The 27,744-nt window shown below is 40.5% G+C and overlaps 2 protein-coding genes across 2 annotated transcripts in view; one reads left to right on the top strand and one right to left on the bottom strand.

Annotated features, from left to right (window-relative positions):
- The window catches only part of LOC135697540 (uncharacterized), a 110,779-nt gene extending 92,471 nt beyond the window's left edge, over window positions 1-18,308 (top strand). Inside the window, exon 2 of the mRNA XM_065217296.1 lies at window positions 17,758-18,308. Within this exon, the coding sequence (XP_065073368.1) occupies window positions 17,758-18,308 (551 nt within the window). The remainder of the gene's footprint in view (window positions 1-17,757) is intronic.
- The window catches only part of LOC135697532 (uncharacterized), a 336,829-nt gene that overhangs the window by 244,230 nt on the left and 64,855 nt on the right, over window positions 1-27,744 (bottom strand). The window contains exon 2 of the mRNA XM_065217290.1: window positions 19,975-20,106. The gene's annotated coding sequence lies outside the window, so the exon portion shown is untranslated. The remainder of the gene's footprint in view (window positions 1-19,974; window positions 20,107-27,744) is intronic.

The raw sequence follows: 27,744 nt of genomic DNA, 5'->3' as shown, positions 1-27,744 counted from the left end.
TTGAAAGCAAAATAACATTTTCACAAATGGCCCATGAAAATCAACTTCTCCACCATATTACAATTATGTTGTTTGTTTTTTACAATCTTCGATTTTTAATCTATATTTCCTTGGATATAGTTTTATTTTAGTTAATTTAGCAATGAGAAAATATTTAGAATGCAAAAATCATGAGAAATAAAAATCTCGGCAAAGCTTAATGATTTGTTAAATAATTAGTAAAATCGATGTTTTCCGTGGGCGGACTCAAGTTTTTCGATGTTTTCACGTACATTTCACATCAAATTTTATATTGCACCTAAAACTAGGCCACTTCATGAGAATTATTTAATAATTTTGGAAATTCGGCACGATTTTTATACGATCAGTTTTTTTTTTAAATTATTTTAATAAGATCGGATGGTATTTATGAATCCTGTTTACCTTGATTGTTGTTTTTCTAGTGAACTTAGCAAGCAGCTAGGGTAAATGGCTCGGATAATGGTTTTAATTGTTGCCAAATAGCTTTTATTGTAGCTTAAATACGGTTTTGAAATGGATCTCAATGCTTTTTTCGTACAACCATTTTGCAATAAATCAATCTTGAAGAGCTTCGAAAATATACCCTTCAGAACCTTTTCCAGAGTGGGCCAACTGGACAGATTCTAGCATCAATGACGTTTTGGTGGATGCATCAATGGCAAAGCAGTCTTGACCAGGGTTTTATTAATGTTGTTTTATAGTAGCTTTGTAGTATTTCATAAAACTTAAAATGTTACTTGGGTTGCTACATGAAGAAGTACATGCAACCAACTATGCTGCAAACAGTTCCTTTGCCGCCATGATTCATCAATTCAACGAAGTATCTGACCTATTTGACTTAAACATCAATGCCTCCAGATTTCGTCATCGTTCGCAGTCGGCCAATTTTTAATTTTTAATGAGTGACTAGATTTAAGTGTTTCATTGAGACTACCAAGTCAGATGGACCATAATGATAATAAATAAATAATAATTAGATTTAAGTTTATCTAGCGTCTAAGTGAAAATATACCTTGGTGAATATATATTCGGTAAGTTGCGATGGTTTCTTCAGTCGAGTAAGACACTGAGAATAATTACTAAATATTCTCTTTTTCTTTTTACCGGAAATTACATGAAGTTCTCATCTGAATCCCATTAGAATCATCAATTATTATAACGAATCCATTTCAATACTCTACTCTAAAATTCTTCACTATTGGGTTTTTTAATTTTGACAAATACATCATCTTAAAGAGCTTTGTTTTATATAACTTCACTGTTAGACACTAAATTAACAAACTGACAGCTCGCTCCCATAGAAAGTGACACCGAGGGGCGCTAATAAGGTGATTTTTGCAAATGTAATCGTACTTATTTGAAATAGTTCCTGTGTACAAACATTGATGAAATTTTGTGTTTGGGTTCCATTTTTAATGCAGATTACGAATATGCATTTTCCTCAATGCCCTTAAAGAACCCAATTCTCATGGAAATTCTCTCAAGTGTTGAAAAGAGTCTTGATCCTTTTCAAGGCCCAGTGTCTAGCATTTTAATATTTCAAATCTGAGATCATGGCAACTTAATAAGTGGAAGCTTGTGTATTTCTCGAAGAACCAGAATTTGAAAATCATAGATTTTTGAATAACTGAAAGTGCTAAGCACAATAGCAATGAATCATATCATCAGGCCATTTTCCACAGAGATGGCGCTGTTCTGCTGGTAGGATGTAATTAAAATCGCCATATAAAAATCGAAAGAAGTGGGAATAATTCGCTTTCTATGCATATTCAGGTCAAACAAATAGAGAATAGCAACCTTATGAAATCCGTTAGGGACTTTGTTGTTCAGTTTTTCCCCCCGATATTTTTGTTAAACAAACTAATATTAAATAATAACAGTATTTTCTTGCATTTTTTATCCGCTTTACTACCAGTTCCACGAGAGTATAAAAATTAAAATACAAGAGCGAAAATTTTCTTTCACGAGCTTAATCTCTCAAGCAAGCATAGAGAAATAATGATGTATTCGATTTTTTTAAAGTTGCCATTCTTGCATTTATCGCAACGATCCGACTCTAATTGAAAGGTCCCACTTTTATACCCTTTGGAGTGATGAAATACCCTCTAAAGGCGTGCCCCTTTGTCAGTCAAAATTGGATTCCTTAGCAACAAAATTAAACAATGACGCCGATAATGACCATGCATCAGAACCCTAGTTTTAACCACACACTTAGAAATAACTAATTTTACACGTGGCGTACATGTCAAAATTGACGCTCTTATATGTCAGTCTCAGAGCACCTAATTTTACATGAATTTTTCTAACCTCTTTTCTAATCCTAATCGAGTCATAATAGACGCAAAATTCAGCTCAATCAAACGTACTTTTCGTCGAGTAACGAACTCTTAAGTCACGGAGCACTTAATTTTACATGACATGTTTGTTTACGTGTCATTCTTTATGTCAAAGATGGATTACGTCACATTTAAAAGTAGGTATTTCTTAGTGTGTAGATGAAGACTTACTTACTCATTTATTTCTTGTTTCAAGATCATCCTCGGTGGACAAAGCAGAGTCTTGTCACTATCAACAAGGCATAAAAAGTAACAAGGACTAAGATGTGTTCCTTTGATTACTGAAAAATTCTGTCCCCCTAATTTGAAGTAGTCAGGACTATCAATCGCTGGTAGATCTTACATCCCGTAACGTATCATGAAAAGGTGATCTACCCACGTTACGGGACACATGGTAACATGATTAATCGTTCAATCCAAGTAAGTTAACTCTTGTTAACTAGTAGACTCTTCTACTTATGTATAGTCTGGAAATGCTCAAGTGTCTTTTTTTCGGAGGATCTCTAAATGCAGTGCTTTAATACCAATATATTTTATACTAACCAGTTAATGAATCCAACATTTCCCAGTAGGTTGTATTGTAAACGGATTTCTCCTCAACAAGCAATACCAATCGATTTCAGAAGGCATCAATCGCAGCCACAGTGTTACCTGCTTATTTATTTGTGTTTTTTTTATCCTGAGACGAACATTTGTGCACCCCATAGCTTGTCTTATTTATTTGCATTCGATCCATTTTCTTCAGCTTCAGGCACGTAGCAAACAAGGAGCTTTCAACAACAAGAACAAAAAAAAAAAAAAACGGAAAACATCCGGATTGAACAACGCGAACGATTCTAACCTTTCGCTTGGAATGGGGACGGGATTTACGCTTTTCTCTAGAAGCACACTCACCGTTTTGTGCTGTTTATCGTTTTCGCATTTCGAGATGGGTCGATTTTCCGTTTATCTCGAAATCCACTGCGCCGGTGAGGAAGGGTTTTAAGGGGTCTTACTGCGAAATTAACATCGTTCGGTCGGGAGATTCCCAGGCAGAGGATTCTAAATATAGTTATTAGCTACCGCACGGCAAACAATCGATAAAAAGTGAAAACTTTTTCGCTGCGCCATCATCACTTCTTAGTCTGAAATGGAAGAGGATCGCATCTCCAAACGGACTTTAATGTTGCGAAAGAGACACACACAAAAAAAAAATCCTCCATCCCATGCAGATGCCAACGATGCGATACGAAATTCTAGAGGATAGAGAGCATAATATTCAAGTCCTCGCAAGGCTTATCGAGCGAGCGAGATCTTTCGTCCCAGCTTTGTTGGCTGCATTTAATTCCCCCGGTCGTTGTTGTAATCTGGTATGGCGCGCAAAATAGTAGTCCCCAGCCTTCAGAAGGCAGAGCGAGGAAAAAATACTCGTTGATTAATGATTTTAATTCCCATCGGTCCGGAATCGGTTCAACGCCACCGCAATTGTGTGCAAAGACCAGCGCATACTTAGATGCAGTAACCACCTATCTCGGTATCTATCTATCGAAAGCAAACCGAACACAGTAGTCGGCGGGCTGCGGCGCGTTGGATTTTCGCTTTTGTCAATACCGCCGCACTGCTGACTTGACTGCTGCACCGAGTAGGTGGGGTGCGCGCAATACACTGGCGGTAGTAAGATTGGAAAAGTTTGCCGGTTAAAAATAGAAATTATCGGCGTCCCACGGTCGGTCGAATCGTCGTCACACTGTTTTTATTTGCCTATTGTACTTTTGCCGCTTCTGCAGCCTCAGCCCTCTCAGCTGCCATTCGAGTGCCACAAAAGGTAGAATAAATAAGCACCTTTCCGTAGGCTTTAAAATCTAGCAATTTCCTTCGCAAGCCAATGTCGCCTTTGTCGTCGTCTGAAACCACTACTGTCATCGATGATTCGCTCCAGATAAGCGCCACCGGAGCTGCTCATCTGTCTCGATGGAGCTGTTTTTGTTTTGTTTTCCTTCTTCTGGTTGGGATGGCCTCCGGTTCGCACTCTTTGTGGCGGTCTCTCTATGTTCCGCCCGTGTGCGGAGATCGAGCGATATTTTCGCATATAAATCTCGTTACAATTGTCTATGGCCATTCTGCCTGGGGATGCGCGCTTGAAAAAAATATGTCTAAATTGCAGAACAGACAACAATCGATGCCCCTAGTTGGTCATGGTGGTTGCAGCATAAGAAAAATTAAAATAATTGTTCCAGACCAAGACGACGACGACGGTGGCAACTTGAGAGAAAAGAAAAACTGTCAAATAAAATTGAAATTATCGGGTGGATGCACCGGGAGGAAAACCCCCCCTTGTCTTGTCAATGCATAGCAATTTCCCATTCTGAGCTGGCTGGGAAACCACACAAAGAGAAGAAGATTCCATAAGCTGAAGAAGGCTCTAGAGGAGCAAAATCCCACAATTATTCAACCGACGACACCGGCAAAGATGTCCAGGAGAATTCATGCAGACCCTGAGGTGCGTGTGCAACCGTGCTCAAGGACTAGGATTTATCACGTCGTTCACATTCAAGCCTTTAGAGGGGGATGGTTTTGCGGTGCGAACACTTGGAGTGTTCCATCTTCTGTGTCCCGAGCCATGTCAATGAGATTTATGTCCAGGGAAACGACTTCGCACGTAATAATCCAAAAACACAATCAAACTCACCATCGGACACTGATGTAGCGTTGGCTGGGGTTCGTCGCTTTTGGATCGGGTTTAATTTTTAACACGGTTTTTATCATCTTCATTATCGTCATCATCATCATCGTCAGTCGCGGTGCCTAGTTTCTTCCTTCGTGGGAGTCTGATTTTCACATAAAGACGACGACCGATGGTGACGCTTCCGAAATTAATAGTGCCATCACGAAAGCGTGCTTAAAGATTCACTTTCTTTGATCTCGGCAGTGTTCGGATGGGATATCGGTTTCGAGCGATCTGGGGGCGTGAGAAGTTGGGCATGGTTTTGTGGAACGAACGGAGACTTGTTTATGGTAGATTTACACCGAGCGCAACCCAATAAGGGAAGATGCGTGAGGTTTGAGACAGAGAGAAAGAGAGAGGGGGGAGTCGTTTTGGTAATGCCGATCGTCGATCGTAAGCTTATGATTGTTTCATTTCAATGTAAAAGTATAAAAGGGGTTTCTTTGAGTTTGGTCATGACCATTATCATTTCAGTCTCACTAGACTAAAGATTAATGGGTATTTGCCACATGTATAAGAAACCCTTTATGAATGAATTCAAACATCTTACTTGGTGGATTTATTGTGCTTATTCATTGTTGAAATCTAAGATTTGAAAAAATTTAAGCACACTACAAGTGTAAAACACTTTTGAAAGTACTGAATGTTAATGAATTTTATCTAAAAATTTCTAAAATTACTATGCTTTCTTCTTCTTTCTGGCATTGACGCTTTTACACGAGCTCAATATAGTGACCTTGAAGCACTTCCATAGTTATTCATTAAATGGAGCAGATCAATCACAGCAGTGATTTTACATAATCTTGGACAAGCCATGGTGAGCCCCCATGAGCCTGCCGTACTGGAGGCAATGTCTAGAGTCACTGACACCCCCGTAGTAGTGCATGATGATAGTAGAATATCGGCTGATGAGGTGATAGCAGCTATTAGAAGCACTAAAACATGAAGGCCGCGGATATGGATGGTGTAGTCAACCTCGAGTTGAAAAACTTGAGTATTGACTTCTTCAACCATATAACCGTTATCTTCAAAAAATGTTTGGAGCTTGGCTACTTCCCTGCATGCTGGAAGTTAGCCAAAGTGATTCCAATACACAAGCCGGGCAAAGATCCTACCAGTGCCAAAAGCTATCGCCCCATCAGCCTCTTGTCCTCCATCTAGAAGCTATTCGAAAACTTGATACTCAGCCGTCTGCTGGTGTTTTCAAATGAAAATAACATCTTTCTCAAAGAGCAATTCGGGTTTGGAAAGGCCACTCTACTATCCAGCAAGACGCACGGGTTACTGACATCATCAAGCGGAACAAGTCTGATTCCAATACATCTGCCATGGCATTGTTGGACGTCGAGAAGGCGATCGACAATGTCTGGCATGATGGCCTAGTGAACAAGCTGCATCGATCCAACTTTCCGATCTACCTCGTGAAGATCATCAAACACTACTTGTCGGGCAGATTATTCCTAGTCTACTTGAACAATGTCCACTCTGATACGTTCAACGTTGATGCAGGGGTCCCTCTGGGTAGCCTGCTTGGGCCTATCCAATTCAACATTTTCACGTCAGACGTTCCTCCCCTGAGGGTCGAGTGATCCGTGCTCTGGTGAGTAAACTACAATCAGGCCTGGATGTTCTGTCCGACTATTTCAAGAGCTGGAACATTTGTATCAATGCAGCCTAAACACAAACCATGCTGTTTCCATACTCGAATTCACCTCGGATTGTTCCACCTGTTAACGTCTAGGTCCATCTTGATAGCACTCCCATTGAATGGTCGAGTGAAGTAGTCTACCTTGGTTTCAAACTCGATAGCAAATTGATCCCATGTGGACAAGACGTCCACCAAGTGTAACATCTTGATCAGGTCGCTCTACCCTCTGATAAGGCTTGTACTCGAAAAAAATGCACCTTTTTTGTCCGTTTGTAAAAATTGATGAAAATCTGGGCATAACTAGTTTGGAGTGAATTGTTTACATGTGCAAAATTTCATAACAATCAGTTCAGTGGTTATTGAGATGTCATCGAAACAAGAAGAAAATCGCCGGAGAATTTTGCGCGCCGTCATGGAAAATCCGACTGCGACCATGAGATGGATCGGAAGACAACTGGGAATCACCCATATAACTGTGTCTCGGGTGGTAAAATCGTTTAAGGAGTCCCAGACGACCGAGCGGTGGGCTGGAAGTGCAAGAAAATCGAAGACAGCTGGCCCTGTGAAGCCCCGGAAGGTGTTGGATTATTTCAAGCGTAATCCTAACCTTTCGATTCGCGACGCGGCTCTGAAGGCAAAGTGTTCCGCCTGGTTCGTTCAGCAAACCATGATCGAGCTGGGCTTCGTGTATTCAAGGTCCGGAAGGCACCGAACCGGCGTGATCAACAAAACACGGCGGCCAAATCCCGCGCAAGGAAGCTGTATCGAGAGTGGTTAACGAAACCGATATGTGTGGTTATGGATGACGAAACCTACATCAAGGCAGACGCAAAGCAGATACCGGAACTGGAGTTCTACGTTGCCAAATCACGGTTTGATGTTCTGGAAGACATAAGGAAGAAGAAAGTGGACAAATTCGCCAAAAAATACTTGCTCTGGCTTGGCATGTGGCCTAATGCGGTAAACTGAGTAAACCGTACATCACAATGGGTACCATCAGCAACGAAATTTACCGCACCGAGTGCCTCCAGAAGCTTCTGTTGCCCTTCCTGCGGTCCCACGGAGGCGAGACATTATTTTGGCCGGACCTGGCATCATGCCATTACGCGCGATCGACGTTGGATTGGTACAGAGACAATAACGTTGTTTTTGTACCAAAAACCGCCAACCCCCCAAATTCACCAGAGATTCATCCGGTGGAAATATTTTGGGCCATAATGAAGGCCAAAGTTCGAAAATCGTCCAAGGTGTTTAATAACGAGCTGGAGTTGAAGAAAGAATGGATGAATGTGACCAAAAAGGTCGGCTCCACCATTGTACAAAATGTAATGAGGGGTCTTAAGGGAAAGGTGCGGTCTTTCAGCGATGGAAAGGAAATTGAATAAAGTAATTATGCCGATACATAATCCATATGTATTAGTTCATTCCCTTAAAGTTTCAAGAAAATCCGACTTAAAATAAATTTTTGGCGAACACTTTTGTCTGGTGCATTTTTTTCGAGTACAGGCCTTAAACAGGAAGTCCACCCTGTCCCTCAAAAACAAGCTTGCTGTCCACAAGCAGATCATTCTGCCGGCTATTGAGCATAGTATGCCAATCTGGGAGAGTTGTGCTAAGTGTCATCACCTAAAGCTTCAGAGAATCCAAAACAAGATTCTCAGAATGATCCTTAACAGTCCACCGTGAACTTGTAATTCTGAGATTCACCACCTGGCCGGTCTTCAAATACTCGAAGAGCAAAAGACTTCCCCGCTGGAAATGTTCAGAGTCGCCTGTCTGCGATCAAACCAACAGATCATTCGTGATTTGGCAACCTGGTTTAAGTAGTTAGGTAGGTTCCTGTGCTCAAGTAGGTAGGTTATCAAATTTTTAAATTCAAACGAAAATAAAACCATAAAAGGGTATCCTGTAAATTAGCGCTAAATGTAATGATCACATTAGAATAATCAATTAACTAGAACAAAGATGAAGAGCCAAAGGCTAACCAATTGAAATATTTCCACCAAATGTTTAAACATAAAAAACCAGCAACTAAACGTAAATTTTACTACTACAGCAGCTACAACAGGGACTAGCTAGCGGCGCTGGTGGTGTAGTGGTAAGCGTGACTGTCTCTCACACCAATCCGCCTGGGTTCATTCCCAATCGGTGACGTCGGGATCTTCTGAGGCATAAAATCTCTGACTTCCTTCGGATAGAAAGTATAGCCGTTGGTCCTCGGTCTATGAGTTGATGGGTCGATAGGTAGGGTTCAGGTGTAGTTGCCAGTATGGAAAACAAGATCGACGGAAAACAAAATTGGTGCGGTTGTGTACAAGACACGACCACATGGTTGACGTAGACTACGTTAAGCTGTTTAGTGAACTTTTTGTGCATTTTTCTTGATATTGATTTAAAATACAGTTTAATGAACTTATAATTTCTTTTTAATAATTACTTTTTTTGCACAGGCTCAATCGAATAAACTTTGCAAAGCCGAGTTATCATTTCCGTTATACATTATTACTGTCTTATATTTAAAGTTAAAGGAACTGGACCGAGTACTCGCGGCTGTCTCGAGGTTAGTGGAGATTTATAATTTTTTGGATGGGAAAAAGGAGAAGGAGAATGAACTTATAAATGTCACTAAATATTTTGGATTTAATACTTAGTAAAACTTGGCCAAATTCAGGACCTCATAAGAATGCGAATACATAGTCTATTACATCAGATATGAATACTAAAATACGAACATGTGTTGAAATACAATCAAGTTCCCGACCTTAGTTTTGAAGTAGGGCTACGCCTTTCGGGAAGGGTGCCAATCAGCGTTGTCAGATTGTTTTCATGATTATCGGTATTAAATGATTAAAAAATCGATATTTATCGGTATTCACTATTTTAATTAATTTTATTTTTTTTCAAACTTTTGGACTAAAATGGAAAGATGTACTTTCCATGCAAGTCGGAAGAAATTTCTGGGAAATATTTGAATTAGTCTCTTGATGGTACCGAAAAAACTTCCAGAAGAAAAATAAAGAAGATCTTGCGGAGGAAGTTTGAAGGAAGTTCTAAAAGATGTCGAAAAAAAAAATCCGATGGGGATCTTCCAAGACAAATATTGAGAAATTTCTGGCAATTTTTTTTAGTTTAGTTTAGTAATCGGAAGCCAATTCCGGAGGAGCCATTTCCAGGGGAACCCAGACAACCAGAATGCACGTATATTCAAAGTTGTTTTCGTGATATACAAACATATATACAAACAAACAATTCGTATATAATGCAAAGAAATGGCTTATACGTACAAAAGTGGAGGCCATATACGTGGATATTTTAATTTAATTTTAAACGAGTTGATTTAACATCATATGCGATTTAATCTGTAATAACAAATTCATTTTGAAAAGTCTTACGATGTAATCCGATTTAATTTGTGATAAAGTACGATGGAAAAATGAGCCATCGCATATTGGTCGGAAATTTGCATTCTATACGATTTAACTTAAACATAATACGAGGTATGCCATTCTTATATGCGGTTTTGACTAAAACTGTAGCAATTTGCGATACTGTCTGTACATTATTATACGACTTCTGGTTGTCTGGGAAGTTAGGAGAAGCTCTGAAAAACCTTCCAATAAGTTGTAACAAATGAAGACTTCCCACCGTATTTGGCGCGGACGTCTTCACTAGCCAGCCGAGCTAGCTTAACTCTAATTTTCAGGGTCGGCAAACCGCACTAGAAGAAACTCACCTGAATCCAACCAACGACAAAATCCCAACCTGAAACTTTTCTTTCGGTGCATGCAGAATTTAGAACACAAGCGTTACGTTAAGAACACCAAGCCAAAAATATATTCAATCAAATCAAACTTTGGAGCACTTTTTTTTTTATTTTAGGAAAAGGAAAATGTTCTAAGGGTTTGACTCACTGTCTGATGTCTGCTGATGCTTGCCTCGCTGATACCGCCGCCGCCGCTGCCGTTGGATGCCACGTGTTTCCTCGTCGCTGGATCGCTTCACCCTTACCAGGGCCGATGCTGATACCGTTCCGATACAAAACGTGGTGCTAGGTCGTGTGTTGACGTACGACCGGTTCAGCGCATCTGGGAAGCGGTTCACTGTGCACAATCTTCACACACTTCGAGAGGAATTCAACCTAACTCACACCGCGACCCCTTGTCTCACCGGTTTTAAACTTTACGGACAGTTCTTCAGGGTGTCGACTTAAATTACACAAACCGGGAGACGACCTCTCGGAATATTAACTGGCCTCAACGTCAGTGATATGGAGGTCCAGTTTACCACCACGTGGCCACTAAAGCGCGCACTACCGTGTATTGTTCTTCGCGAGTTAGGTTTCACTTGGAGCTAAGCTCCTTTAACGTTTTTTTATTGAGACTCAACCGGCAAGAGTACTTATTACTGACTGTCCTTTAACTTCTCTAACACCGGTAGAATAACGGGTTTGAATCTCACTTGCTGAACTTTTCTAAAATGCACCAATCTTCTTCGCTTCCCAGGATACAAGAGACCTCTATTAAGGATCGGGGACCCTTATATAGAAGTGCCGGGTTTGAATTTAGGTAGCCAATTATCATCATACGATCATCAGCCCATCGATGACGATCGTATCACGTGATTTACGCGCCTTCGGGTTTTTCTCACTTCGTGCAAGTCGAGCAGTAGGTGGTAATCTTCGCTGTAGCAATGTTCGAGCAGTGGAGCCACCTGATTCCCTGCACTAGCTAAAATTTCAAAAACCCTATCTGCACAACTCCTATCTGACTCGTAGGGTTGTGAGTCGTCTCATTTGACGATACATTCAGTATTTTTATCGTGCTGCTCGTCTTTTGGAATGATTTTTTTTTCCAAAATTAAGCATGACAACGGTTCACAACTTCCCCGGTCTATTTTATTAAAAAATGTTTTCTACTTTACGGCATTGGAGTTCATCAAATAGAAATTGAATTCAATAAATTCTTGCATGAAATTTATATTTAAATATAATCGTATTTCATAAGGCAAATCTGGCACCAAAATATAGTATATAAGGTTGAAACATTCGTCGAAGGTTACAAAGTCGAAAAAAAAATCCTACGGGGAGTGACTTATGGAGAAACTTCCAGAGGAAGACTAAAGAACATTCTGGGTGAACTCTATAGATACATCCGGTAGAACTTTAATTGAACTTTCTGGAGAAAACGGAAAAAAAAACTTCCAGGATACACTGAGAGGAACTTCCTAAGGTAGATTGGATGAAACTTCTGGAATATGTCGAACGCCAGAGGGCTTACTGTTCCAGTCGAAAGATACTTCAAGGAGAAGATGGGAAAATATCAGGAAGAAAGTTCTCTGATCATCCTCGAAGTACTCGAAACTTCCCTGATTATTATGGAACTACCGGAAAATCTCTTATCTTCTTAAAAAGTCTCTGGATCTTCTTTAGCGCTTTCAATTATTTTATTTTTATTAATGAAAATCAGCATTAAAGTTCTCTGATCTTCCTGATTTTTTATTTTTTTAAGTTCTCGATACTGCTGATAAAAAACACAGCGCTTCCCTTAAAATGTGCTCACAATTTTCTAATGTTTATGAAACATCCCTAACGTTTCCAAAATTTTCATGAACCTCTCGGAACTTAACTGAAGTTTTCGGAAATTGCCTGAGTTTCTCGGAACTCATTTAAAGTTTCAGAAATTTCCTTGAATTTATATGTCTTGATGTTCTCAGAGCTTCCCTAAAGTTATCTCAATTCTCCTGAAACAAATGGAACTATCCTGAAAACCATTAAATTTCTTTGAAGTACTTTGGGCTTGTGAAGTTTCCAAAATATTTCAGTTTCCTTAAGCTCATTGGAGTTCTCGGGGCTTTCCTGAGATTCCAGGGTTCTCGGTTTTGAACAGAAGTTAATGAAACTGTCTATAATTTATCGGAACCTACCCAGAAGTCCGAACTATTCTGAAGTTTCAGAACTTCTGAAAATTTCCTGAAACTAATGGAACCGCAATAAAACTCTGGAAGCATTTCTGAAGTTCCGGGGAAGTTGAAAAAACTGGCGGGAGGGACGGAAGAACTTTTCGGGCAAAGCCAGTAGAAGTTTCCAAGGGAAGTCGAAATAGATTTCCGGAAGGAATCGTAAAATAACTTACAGCTTAAGGTGGATGGAAATTCCTGGGGAAAGTTGGAAGAAACTTCAAAGGGAAGATTAAAAAAAAATCAGGAAGTCCAAAAATTATCGTTTTTATGGACCTATTTTTCTACTGAATAAAAGTATTTCCCGATTTCCAGAAATTACTGGAATGAGCCTTCAGCTGTTTCTCGATTCCTTGGTAACCAAAAACGGCAAGAAAATGGAAGCATTAGTCGAAAGAGTATTGAGCATTTTATTTTTAGAGCAGGCTCAAATATTTTAATCTTCAGAAGAAAAAGCCTCTCACAATAGTCTCCTCTGACAATTCATTGCGGGCAGGCAGTAATCATTTTGATTATTAATAAAAAAAATCGGTATAAATTGGTATTAAAACTCAAAAACCGGTATTCTGAGAAACCTTATCTGTAAATTGATATTAAGTTTGAAAATCGGTATAAATACTGATAAATAAGCATATCTGGCAACACTGGCGCCAATTCAGGGAAATGCAATGAAATCTGTCCAGACTTTAAATGCTAATAACTTGGCTAATAATCAATGGATTTTGATGATTTGTAACTCGGTCGATTCACCAGTGCTATATAATTTGTGTGGTATCACAAATTTTATAATTGTAAATTATTTAAAAAAAGTTAACAATGAAGGAATATGGAACTATTCAAATTTCCCATAAATTTTGTTCGACCGCAAGGTGCTCACCCCTAACACAGCCATCAGAAAGTTGATGCCTAACGTCCTCAAAAGTGCAAAACTTGTGTAATAGGGTTTTTGATCTAATTTCCGTCCTACTAAGCACAACCCGCGCTTTACCTCTCTTGATAATATTTATGTCAAAGATGACTTCTTAGTTTATTCACCTTTCCATACATATCGTTGGATTTTATAAAAAAAAGTCCCAAATTGTTGAGATATTGTTCAAAATCTAATACTGCTTCTTGATTCTAAATTCGTCCTACGAGTTTCAATTCCGTCCTAACGCATTGAAATGCCATTAGATTTTCTTCGACCTACGGATAAGCTTAGAAAAAGGGGATTCGCTAGTAGAGCTTCTTTTATTTTGAGAACAATGAGCGTAAATATTCATACACTGCGCTCTTAACAGGATTTATGTTGTAGCTAATGAACTACACAGAAAAAATTCTGATTCTATCGCGTAAAATCTCCCTTCGTTTAATTTTGAGCTATACTTGGCATAAACAGCGAAATCGTTCACAAGCTTGCATACAATATCGCTAATTTATGCGATATTGCGCTTAAATTTACACGAAATATCACGTAAACCTATGCCAAATCTAGCGTTAATTTTATGTGCGCTATATCTCGCAGAAATTTACATGAATTTTTCGAACGGTCTAGTGCGCGATTAGTTTGTATCGTTTTGATGCCTTCGGCAAGCAAGGAATAAGCTTCGTGCGACGAAGATACAGATAAACGATTTTGACAGAATTTACACCTACCAGAACGTGCTCCGACTGGAATCCCATTTATATTCGTGTGAGCGCTCGTCCGGTCTTGTGTGAATGCTCCTCAAAAGCGCAGTTTTAAGCTCACCTCGCTACGAGTTACCATGTCATCACACCCATTCATTTATTTGTTTGGTATAAAGATGCTAGTTGGTTATTAATGGTTAATTATTGAAAATTCAGAGTTGGTTGGAAATGCTAACATGAAGCTTTAGTGTGATGATTTATTAGCTAGAGAATGATCTTTAGAAGAGGGAAGGTGGATAGTTCCGTTAGAGTACGGCAGTATGAAAATTGAATAGAAGTTGAAAATGAGCGAAGGGCCATTAAAGCGACAGTTTTCAAGATAGACGCACTGAAAATTGATCATAGTACTTAGCCGTAATCAACCAATCACGTGCTCACTCGCTATGATTATCGAGAGAACAGAGAGACGAGCTGTTACAACTCAATACTCAATATCATTGTTTGTCTTTGCTTTTTCTATTCATTCACCTACATCAGCAAAATACAGAAAAAAGGAGGGGCATCGAATGCTAATCTAAATGCTTAAGGCTGTGAACCATTTGCCGAATTAAATTTAACTCGTGGTTAAAGTGACATTTCGAAAGTTATTTTCTATGTTCGAAAATCCCTGTGCTGTCGATCGACCGGTTTTCGAGAAGAACTTAGCCAAGGTTGTCAAAATTTAACTTCTTGTCTGTCAGAAGTAACCGGATAGCAGGGTTAATCGATAACTTTCCATCTGCCAAATTTTAACCAAAAGTTAAAATAATCCACCAAATGGTTTAGAGCCTAAGTAAGGGAAACGTAGAAAGTTTGACTGCGGTAGGAATGGGCGTTTCGAAAAAAAATTGATGTTTGCCGAATCGATTCTAAAACTGAAAACAAAAATCGATTCTCCAAAATATCGAAAGAAAAAAAAAATCGATTCGAGGAAAATAGATTTTTGTTTGTATTTGAACTACGCTTTATAATCTACAATTAGACTTCCTGTTATTTTAGTGTATGTGTGTAAGCATTTATTTGTGTAAAACCATTTCAAAAAAAGTAATTGAACTCTTTTAAAATATTGACAGCGGAATGAATTATTAAGAAATATTGCGAATATTTAGATTATTCAACTTCAACTCTATATCTGAGCTTTCAAAATCTTCTGCAGGTATTACAACTCACATTTTCAATGTTTTTTTTTTTAAATCAATCGTTTTTGCAGAAAAAAACCAGCTAGATGAATTAGAATGGGTCCAAAGTACACATAACATAAAACGAAACAAATTAAAAATGCCCAAGATTGAAAGGGTGTTTAGCAAAACTTGAGGACGATGAAATGTTTTAGTTAAAGTATTTATTTATTTTTGGGATAGGGAAATACCAGTTTGTTTATAATATTTTAATATGATTTAGTAATAATTTAGTTGATAAATTTAAATGAATAAAAAATCGATATCAACTTTGAAAAATCGATTCTGTCAAACATCGAACAGAAAAATGGATGGATGAAAAAAAATCGATTTTTCGTGGCAAAAAAATCGATTCTGTAAAAATCGCATCGACATCGCTAATTCCTAGACGGCAGTCATCGTTTGATTGCCACGTGATAAACAGGGGGATTCGTTGCGTCGTACACTGAAAACCAATCTTACTCAGAGAGTGAGTTACTTTTACTCATTCGTATGAAGAAATTTTTAAAAACTTAAGCTACTCATGCGCTGAGTAACCTACGCTTTAAGAAAATTTTCCATACGATTGAGTAAAAGTGACTCACAAATGAGTAAAAGTTTATCACTGAGTTAGTTTCCTTTGCAGTGTTAAACGCAACGAACGCCTCTGTTTATCACACGGCAGTCAAACGATGACTGCAGTCAAACTTTCTACGTTTCCCTTACTTAAGCATTTAGATTAGCATTATATGCCCCTCCTTTTTTCTGTATTTTGCTGATGTAGGTGAATGAATAAAAAAAGCCAAGACAAAAAATGATATTGAGTGGTACCGTTTGCTTGATTGCGGCTTAACATTTTGATCATTTTTCAATAGTAAATCATTGATAAACAACTATCTTGTTTATAACCAGCCAATCTTATAATCAATCTGAATAAAATGGTGTAATTAAAGTAGAATTTCATCCATATATGACCATGTTATAAGCGTTCAAAACTTGACACTATTTCGTCAAACATTTTTTTTTTTTATCTAACCTAGGCAATATAATTTATACGTGGGTTCGTGTCCTTGGTCATAGTATGACGCGATCGTATGAGTAGATGTCGGTAGTGTTTAACGTATTTCAAATATGGCGCCTTGGGCACAAATTTGAAAGTAGCTTGTATGAGCTTTCACGTCGGATGCCCTTTGAGGGCAAGTGTTGCATGCTTGAGATGCTCAACTAACTCTGGGTCTCGGATACCTACCCGACGCTGTGGAAGGAGAAGCTCGTCGTGCCCATCCCGAAGGCAAACAAAAATGACAGGGCCACATCTAAGTTCCGGCCGATCGCTCTCACATCCTGTATGGCCAACCATCAGCTTGCTCGACCACCTAAAACATGCCTTCCGACAAGGTTTCGGTACGTCGACGTACTTTGCCACTCTGGGGGACGTCCTCAAGGAAGCTTACGACCAGGAACACCACGTTCAAATCATCTCTTTGGACATCTCCAAGGCTTTCAACTTACAAACTGGGGCATATGATGTATTTCATACGAAACTTCTTGACCGACCGGTCATTCCACGCGGCCGAAAGGTTTCAGCGATGAGATCGGAGTTCCTCAAGACTCCGTTATCGCAGTCACGTTGTTTCTGGTGACAATGAACGGGGTATTTGACCGGCTACCTGGGTGCATTTACATATTTGTTTACGCTGACGATGTGCTGGTTGTGGCCACCGGTCCTACACAGATCCGAACCCTACGGCAAGCGCAAGCGGCAGTCTCAGCCGTCGTCAAATGGACGATCCACGACCAAGCCGTTCCAAGCAGGAAAACAGTTCGCGTCCTCGACCGAACGCTCTCCTTCGACCAGCATTTTCAACAGGTCAAAAAGAACTGCCGCAGTAGACTCAACCTCGTTAAAACGACCTCTCAGCCTCACCGATCCAACAACCGCGATGTTCGGTTCCGGGTGGCGTGAGCCATCATCGACAGTAGGTTGATTTACGGGACGAAAATTACTTGTATAGCTTCCGCGAAGCTGGTTAGAACCCTAGCACCGGTCTACAACGGGATGGAGAGAAAAGTTGGCACTCTTCACGTATCCAATTGGACCATCGGATCAAGAACCAGTTCAAAGCAGGGGATGCATCCGTGATTTTGCGCAGATCGGCCGCCAAGTTACTTGGGTCCAACTATGCCGACCACGTACACCGGTACACCGACGACTCCCGATCGATAAACGGAGTAGGTATCGGGATTTTCGGAGTCGGTATTGCTGAAAGCAGCAGTCTTCCTCCACAGTGCTCGATTTTCTCGGCCGAGGCTGCAAGATCGCTGCCCGTGCCGCTACGACGCCAGCCAACAAACCGATACTTATATTAACCGACTCACACAGCGTCGTTCAAGCGATCACCTCGGAAGCACCAAAACACCCATGGATCCAGGCGATTATCAAGTACGCCCCACCAAACACCGTGTACACATGGATTCCCGGACATTGCGGAGTGCCAGGTAACGAGTCTGCTGATCACCTTGCCGGAGCCTGGACATCGGGTCCCAGACTCACCGACAAGGTACCCCTACAGGACGTCAGACGGTGGATCATGCGGACCATTCGAGCGGCTTGGGAGGCCGAGTGGTTCCGCAAAAGAACTGCCTTCATCCGCAAAGTCAAAGGGTCAACTGAACCATGGAGCGGACTGGACAACCTGAGGGATCAACGCGTGATTTCTCGGCTTTGGACCGGGCACACCAAACTCTACTATATCTATGGTGGCCTGTCGTTCCGCAGAAACTGCATCATCTGTGCGGTACCCTACACCGTAGAACACATTCTGTGCAACTGCCCGTAGTTCCAAAATCTTCGGGAGTCACTCTGCCTAACTTCCAGCATCTGCGATCTGCTCGGGAATGATACTTCGGCCTCGGCAGCACTAGTAACCTTCTGTAAAGAAGCCATGGTATAGCAGGAATTTCTTTCGGCCGTCAGGACATGTCAGCTGGATTCCCCTATTGAACCCATGCATGCCAGCTGAGCTCTGTTTTGTTTGGATTATTCGTTTGTAGTTTGTTTTAAATCATTTTGTTTTTTGTTCTTCCTCTGTTTCACTATTTTATATATTGTTATTTTTTTCATATAAGTTGAAGAGCCAGCAACCAAAGTTATTTACAAAATGTTAATATACCATGTATTTAGAGGTTACTCACTCTGAGGCCTCTCCTTTCTCCGGAGATGAACTAGCCATAGGCTAAAAATCTCCTTACTTAAGAATTTAAAAAAAAATGACATGTCAGATTGTCGGTGCTATAACTTCGTCCACTTGAGAGATAGAAAATTTTAGTTTTGTGCAAAATTTCTTAAAATTACTTCGTATACAATGTTTCCATAGTTGTTCATCAATTTTAACAAGCAAAAAAATATCACTTTTAAAATAAAGCACTCTAAAAATTAAGAAACATTATAGAAGACATTGAAATGCTGCACTCAATTGTTTCGTGCAATTCGAGTATCTACTGAAGAAACGCTACTTGAATAAACTTTCTCCCATATGTATGGAAATTTGCGTAATTGTTTTTTTTTATGGGAGATTTTTGTTAAAATTAGGCCATTTTGGATCTTGTAAAATTTTCAAAACGCCATCCATGGAATTTTTTAAAAAACTGTAGAACGGAAATGACATTTATGATCGATAATATGTCTCTGGGAAAAATAAATAAATAAGAAAACCAAACATATGAAAAATGGCTTGCCCAATATTTGAGAAAATTTAAAAAATCGAAAAGTTTAAGAAAAATGCAAACAGAATGTTCTAAATCATGAACACTTGCAAACTGACAAAAAGCTTAGAACAAGAACATTTTATATCTTCTGAAACTCAATATGGCTCCTTCTAGAACTAGGTACTCAACAGAAAAACCTATCAACCCATGGACCTAATACAATGTTTGCACCAGAGCGCTTCCAACATGTTAAAATAATCATTGGCAATGCTTCAACATAGCCTGCCCATATGCTTTAACTCCCTAGCCTGTACATAGCATATAAGCTGCCTAAATCCAAACAAATCCCAAAACCAATTGGTCGAGCCGTCAACTAAAGGACCCCCTTGTACAATTTATGGCTTTATGGCGCACAATTTGCCGAATATGGCTTCATCTCCTCTCCGGCGCACATTGGACAGCCAGCGACCACTCGGAATCGCTTCAATAAAAACGTCAATTCGCCTTGATTGTTTTGTCGACTAGAATACGTGACATTAAAATCAAATCAATGTCAACGTTGGAAGCATTATTGTGATGATTTTTCTCCCTTCCCATTATTCTTCTAACTCACATTGGGACCTGCCCTGTTCCGCCATGAGTACGAGCATAATAATTCCGCCACAATTAAATGGGTTCATTCTCGAAAGCCACCGCGCTCTTGGTCTTGTGTGCGCCAGCCATGTACGTGCCGGATTTTTATTACATTACCAATCAAACAACATAATTCTTCTCTCCATATATCTGTTTGTTTCTTACCACGTGCGTTGTTGCTTGCAATCGCCAAAAAGTACGAAATCACTGATGGATTCTCATGCCCTCACACGGGGGGCTTACATAACCGTCAGTGTGAACCACGCGAGCTGATAAGTCCGAGCCCGACGTTGGAGTCTGCAATGAAAGAACGGGAAGGGAAAAATATGTTTCTAATAATGTACGTAATTTATGTTTGCCTTACGTAAGAGCTATTGCCCCAATTGTTAGACGAGGGGGGGAAGGCGGTGGTTGAGGATTTTCTTTTCCTCTTCTGAACGACTAGATGGGGGTGATTATCAGTTGGTTTGGATGATGGGAGGAGCTGCAGTTTGTTTGTTTGTTTGCTACACATTCTCCTCGGTTGGCTGGCCCGACTTGGACTGCCAGAAGGCAGCTATGGGGCTGTTAGGTGTGGTATCAGTGTAGTAATAGTCACGTGCCACAAACCGCAGAGTACATGGGAAAAATAAAGCTCCCATAAGCTATTACAATGGAATTGAAATTGAAAGCTGTCTCTCGCTTCCTTGCACGATACTGGTGAGGAGGAATGTCTGATGCCACAATTGGCACCACGTTGGGAAATGCATAGGGGATAAAGTATGCTCTGGGTTGTGGGCCATGTGATGGCAGAAGGAGGGTGAATGAAATTGAAAATGAGTGAAAATGTTGGCCCGGAAGAAGTACAGAGATAGTGCGAATGCCAGTAGATGATGAAGAATATGTTTTAAAAGTTCACATACATTCTTCATTTCATACTGGCTGTGGTTATTGAAAGTCTAATTTGATTTCTCAAAACATAATACCACGTTTGCGGCAAATGAGAGTAGCTCAGAATTGAGTTGAATTCGACGCAACATTAAATGGTTTACTCAGTGATGAATAATATTTCCTTGATTGTCCTTAAAAATCGGCTCGAATATCAAGAAAATCGATGAATATTTTACTCAACTTGTGAGTAAACTACGTAAAATTTTCATAGATTTTCCTGATATTCAAGCCGGTTTTTGAAGAAATCTAGGATACTCATCCACTGAGTATCCGCACATTTTTGCAATTTTGAGACGAATTCGGCTCAACACTGAGTTACTCTTATCGGCCGTATATAGGCTGCCTTGCAATAAGCACTCATATGACAAATTTTCTCTACAAATCACATACATTTGAGATCAGTTATTGTCTTTTTATCAAGGCTATTATATGAAAATGTAAGTATCAACAAATGTTTTGATATATTCTTAAAAGTTTTCCCGCCCCCAGTTTTGAATTTCCCTGGTGTTCTAAAAGCATCCAAAATACTCGAATGTTGCCCGATCAGCATTCTCGTCAAGAAGTTTAATTAATTCTGATAATTTGTGGAATTCCAACTGCTTAGAGAGTTAGAAGAGTTCCATAAGTTCTTGGACTACCACAAATGCAACAAATTATGAAAGTTTCTAGAACTTCAGTATCTTTGAGATTTCCAGAAGTTTCGGGAGTTTTTCGAATCCATTGTTTTCGCATCTCCGGAAGTTCTTTAGAGTATCGTGAGTTCTTAATTTTTGATTAATTTGGACCTCCTGGTACTTACGATACTCCCGGAATTGATACTACAGTGACTTTAAGAACTCTAATGACCAGAATCAATGAACTCCCGGAATTCCAAGAAAATCGAGAATTCTTAAAACTTTTACATTTCTCGATAATAACTCCAGAAAATTCTGTTGCATAAGGAATTTATTGGCATACTGAATGTATTAGGCTCAGTCTGCAAAGCAAAGCACTACCATGCAAGGAGGTGGCTGGGTTCGATTCCCAGTCCGGTCTAGGAATTGTTCGGGTTGGAAAATTTCTCGACTTTCTAGGGCATAGAGTATGTTGTACATGCTACACAATTATACTAATGCAAAAATCGTACAGACATCGAAAGCTCTCAGTTAATAGCTGTGGAAGTACATCTAGAACATTAAGTTGAGAGCTTGAAATGCGAAGAAAAACTTCATGGAAGTTCTAAAAACTTCATGGGAGTTCTACAAACTTCATGGGAGTTCTACAAACTTCATGGATGATTCCGGATAACTATTCCCCTCTGGTCAGGTGTGGAATGCACATTTGTGAGGTTGCACAAATATTCATAAATTACAAAACCGACTTGCTTGATACTCTTACTCATGAGAATAATTTACTGAAATCACAGCTTAGTTATCAGATTTGCAATCGTAGTTCATCAGAAATAAACAACTTCTCGTTAGTTGCTTCAAACTGAACAATGCATTGCATTACCTTGTAAAACCAACACACCAAGTCGGTGCTGGAGCATGCATTATAACAATTTTATGATTCCCCATAGTTTATTCATCTTTCGGTGGTCGTTACTTTTTGTTCAGTTTCGTTTTTCTCAACCCCAACTGCTGTAACATGAAACTGTATGTCCCGCAGTAGAGATTTTCCACCACGATAGGGTTTGTCTCAGCCAACGACGACGACGACGACGACGACGACGCGAACAAAAATAACTGAAAGAGAAAACATACCATAACTTGCACTAGTTGGAACATGGGCGATAGATATATCGCATCTATAGACATATATCCAAAAGACCAATGTGTAGCTGAATACCCGAGTTGTAACACGGGTGGGTGGTCCACCCCATGGAAAGTAAATAGATTTATGGCACTTTCTACGCTTGGCGTACTCCTGCTGAATGATCCGGAAAATGCACTCGCAGTTATCGACATCGGCCAGGTGTCGAACCGAAACGGCTGTTTGTTAGCTGTTGTACTTGTGTGCTGGCCCTTTGATTGGCCATATTTCACACATGTTGTACGAGGGGAATGCGAGAAGGTTCAATGAAAGTGGTATTTTCAAAACGGTTCAGCTCGTTTGACGTTTCGACGAGAATTTCAATCCGTCTACCTTCACCGTCATCGTTCAGTTGACTAACTGCATTCGTTCAGACAGATACGGTTCCAATTTAAAAAAAAGGGCACACGTCCATCTACCATGGAGCTCGTCGCGTGCCGTCCAGTCGAGTCTAATTCAACTTCGTTAAATCAAATCCATGCCTGGCCCAGGCATTCGCGACTGTAATCAAAAACTGTCACAACCGCTTGCCATAAATCCGTGAAGCGGTTTGAAAACGAAGCCCTGTCAGATCAAATCAACTTTGCTTTCGATCCCGAATCTCAATTTCATGGAGCAACGCCTCCACCTCCTGCCTCCCTCTGTTGTCACTTATCAACAGCATTGATCCAGATTGAATGAATACACGAGTCCCTTTCGGATGGGTAGCTTCGCATTAATCGCGACCGCGCTCACTAACCCATATTTAGCGATTATAATCTGCAAACGAACGAACGGTTCCCCGGCAAATGTCCAGTCCAAACGATGAAACTCTTCAGCTGGAAGCGAGCACACCGGGTCAGGCACTTTCGAGCGTCTTGCGAGGGAATCGGGGTTAAATATTCCATGCGGCGGACCATCACTTCGTCGCCATCATCGCAGCAAGAGCGCTCAAGGAAATTGGAGCACGAAAGATGATACCTTTAAGTGTGAAGAGTCACACAAATCATCGACGCTCCTCCACCTTCTCCCGCCTCCAGCCCCAGCTCCAGCTGCCCGGTCCGATTCGCGTATTAAAGCTTAATGCTTGCACGAATTGTTGCAATCGGGGCCCATCTGATGGCATTGAATCGCACCCGGATTTTCTCATTCCGGACTCGATGTGTACGGGGGGTTTATTGGTGGGAAATATCATAAACTATTGAAATTGGAGCGAATCCGCTGAAAGCGCGCACACCTGCCCGTTGAGTTGATGCTAGAACTAATTGTATTAGCTTGTCTGCCTCGATCCACGATGGTTGATGATGGTAATTGATGTCAATAATGGTAGTTCCATTATTGCGACAGGTGAGAGATGAAAAACTAGATCACCGTAATGAATCGTGAAAGAAAAGATATACAGTGAACTCTCCCGAGTTATAGAACCACAATCCTGTAGGAAATCTCCGTCGCAGTAGCCATGGAATTCAATATTACTATGGTTTTATAACAATGAAAGCAAACTTAGATGCATATCATTACAATACAGGGTGGTAAATTACTGTAGTAGCTGGAGCATCTAGGTTGATATGAAATGTAATTAAATTTAAATTTGGAACAAATAAAGAGTTGAAAAATATGCGAATTGATTCCATTTGCATATCAAATTGAATGTTTTGAAAAACGAACTCCAGATTGATGATCTCCGCAAGAGCTCAAAAGTATTGTGCTGTTAAAATTGAGGAGAAAAGCAATCCAGCTTATAAATCGAATCAAAGCTAGCTGTGCTTAGAAATATCATAAACTACAAAATATAGAGAAATGAGTTAAAAATACACAAACGGGCAAACATTTCGTTTCTTTTCTTTTTGACGTAGGACTACGTCTGTGATTTCTATATGGGGTACACGTTGTGAAAATCGAAAATGGAACATGTAACAAAATTATGAAAGATTTTGAACATTAATAACTCTGCTGCCCCTGTACCAATTTCAATAATTTTATCACTAATCGATCAGAAGTATTTCTACGCATCAATAGCTATGCAATGATTTCATCAAGAAATTATTGAAAAAGTGGTAATGTCAAGCATTGTGCATTATCACTGTTTACATGAAATAAACGTTCTTCTAAAACCCAGTCGTCATAATCGAGCACCTCTTGGTTGCACATCATTCTGCTTTAACCTGAAAAGATATAAAAGAGCACTGCTGTCTAGCCTCCACTCATTTTCGCTTCGGACGGCGTGGTGAGCAGACAGCAGAAGCAGCAAAAGCAGCAGCAGGAAGGAGGTGGCAGGTTAGGTAGTCCACTCTTCTACCCAACAACAGGCTGGTCGTGGAAAAGGATGAAAAGGTCTTATCTCCGGTCTGATCTACGAGGTGTGCTGAAGGTGTTCCTGAAAAATATGATCTGTGATGCTATCACCTACTCTGAACACACCATGCGGCCATGGATATCGTCTACGCTTTGAAGCGACAGACGCACTCTGTACGGTTTCGGAGGTTAAATCATCACCAACTTTGGCAACAAAACGGCCCTTTTTAGGGCCAACAAGCTTATTACAGTAAAAAGTTGGAATATAAGCTTCCGATACCACGGCAGCGGTATTCCGTCCAAGTATGATGGAGCTGAAGATTAAGGTCTACTTGAAGAAGCTACTATTTAACGCAGGAACGCTGCCAGATGATAGTTCGATACAGCAGTTTCTGAAGAATCGGATACTGGTGCATAAACAACAGAAACGGCCAGTTACGGTTGAAGCGCTGCTCCTCATGGAAACTGAATTGCGCAAATTTCGGTTACAGATGCAGCAACCGATGACAAGTGGAAAAGAGGATCAACTTGTCCCTGGAGATTCTTGTCCTCGTCCCGATGCTTCCAAAGGAGCAATCCCTAAAACAGTTCCGACAGATCGAGGCAACAAAGCCACTAAACATGGTCAACCTTCTATCTCCGAGAAACAACTTGGAATTCCTGTTCCGGATCCACCTCTTCGAAATCGGAAGGAAAGCCTTTCTAAGGAAAAAAATCCAGAAGAACCACGCAACCCGCGTGAATCTTCCTAGTCACAGCACGAGTGTGCCGCATCATGCATCTCATTCGATCCCAGCAATTGGAATGATGGATGAAGATCAACCGCAAACTCCGCCCCCACGCTCAATCCTGTCAAGTCCCCGCTGCAACTTGATTGTGACTAAATTAAGGTGCATCCAAGTAACAACTACTATTAAGTGGCAAGTGTGCTGCTAGGGTACCGTACTTCTCGGGTGATCCAGAGGAGTGGCCAATTTTCTACAGAAGCTTCTACCACTCTTCTGCGGACTGTGGGTTCAACAACGTGGAAAATTTCGCACGTTTGCAACGTTGCTTGAAAGGCAATGCTCTCAAGTCAGTGCGATACTATTTGCTCTCTCCCGAATCAGTTCCGGATGTAATTGAGACGCTTCGAACCTTGTACGGCCGCCCTGAGGTTATCATCAACAGGCTGATTAGAAACGTGCAGGAAACACTTGCACCCAAACCGGAGAAGCTGGAAACGTTGATGGAATTTGGGGATGTCGGTCAGGAATTTGACACAGCACCTCGTTGCAGCGGGTCATCAAGCTCATCTTTCGAACCCGGCACTTCTTCAACAACTGGTTGAAAATTTACCTGCCAACATAAAGTTTCAGTGGGTGCAACATCTAATGTTCCAACCAGAAGCGAGTTTGAGAACTTTCAGCAACTTCATGGCAATGGTGGTCGAATCGGTAAGCAAGGTGGTCGTCTATACGGGTGGTCAACACGCCAAGAACGACAAATCTCGAGGAAAGGACAAAGGGTTCATCCACGCCCACACCGAGAGCCAAGTCACCGTCGTGCCGATAAAAGAGAAGGGTGGGAATGAAAAACTTTGCTTGTTTTGTGGAAAAGGAGGACATAGCTTGAAAGACTGTACGAAGCTCCAGCAGCTATCGGTGGACGATCGATGGAAAAATGTTCAATCGTTGAAGGTTTGCAGAAGCTGTCTTAATCCACATGGACGTCACACGTGCAGAATTTCGAACAGGTGCGGAATTGATGGATGTCAATTTCGCCACCTCCATTTGCTGCATGGGAAACCTGAAGCAATAGCGAAGAAGCCTGTACTCACATCGGCTGAGAAACATGTTCATCATCACTGCGGACAGTCCATACTCTTTCGAATCATTCCCGTTACACTGTACGGGGAGTCGAAGTCCGTCACCGTGTTTGCATTCCTGGATGAAGGGTAGACTGATGCAAAATTTGACTTTTTCGCTCCACAGTGCTTAAATGGTTTCAAATTGGGTCCTGATTAGCCTCCCAAAGTTACAACTCATTTGGTTAGAAACAGACTTCGCACAAGCCATTTGAAGTTTACATGAAAATTACTATGGAAAATCTCAACTTTTTGTTCATTGCCTTCTAGTCTTTTTCCATATTGAGCTGCAAAATAGTTCGATAGCCATTCTTATAGAAATCTTTCTCAGCACCAACTTTGCTGAAGATCGTTTCTATGTAAAACGAGACAGGACAAAGTTATTAATTATTTAAGAGATTGGTAAACTTATGACATGATCAAGCATCTGCTCTGTAGGCAACACTGTATTTTGCAGTGTGACATAGTAGCCATGATTTTTGTGTCCTATTCAACGCCCCAGAAACACCAATGTTGCCTGCCAAGCAGTTGATTGAGCATGATCGTAAGACATCAGTGCATTGAACCATTGATAACTTTCGATCCTTGCATTTAATCAAAAAGTGGTCTTCAGCAAAGTTGTAGCTGGGAAAATTTCCTACAAGTCCAGTTGAAAGCTTTTGAAGCAGACTAATATGGTGAATTATTAGATAGACACGAACAAAAATCTTGGTTTTACCATAGTAATTTCCATACAAACTTCAAATGGTTTGTGCCATCTCAGTTTCTCACCAAATGGGTTCAAATTTTGAGAGGTTAAATAGTCAGGATCCGATTTGGAATCGTTTAAGTATTGTGAAGCGAAAATTTCAAATTTTGCATCACTCTAATGAAGGGTCTTCTGCAACGCTTACCGAACGTAGTCTGGTCAAAGAATTCGGTGTGAAAGGGCCAACCGCTCCACTGTGCCTCAAGTGGACCAGTAACATGACGAGAACCGAGGAGGAATTGCAGATCTTAACGCTTGATGTTTCCGGCTGGTGACACTTTGCCATACGACTACACCCCCTGCAATTTTAGAAGCACTTGACATACTTTTCTAAACAAATTCCACA

The sequence above is a fragment of the Ochlerotatus camptorhynchus genome, unplaced genomic scaffold (genome assembly GCF_037179485.1).
Source record: "Ochlerotatus camptorhynchus isolate MF236.1 unplaced genomic scaffold, CSIRO-AGI_Acam_v1.1 ptg000071l, whole genome shotgun sequence".
Classification (NCBI taxonomy): Eukaryota; Metazoa; Arthropoda; class Insecta; order Diptera; family Culicidae; genus Ochlerotatus; species Ochlerotatus camptorhynchus.
The sequence above is the reverse complement of the archived record's forward strand: the minus strand, read 5'-3'. Positions and strand labels throughout refer to the sequence as shown.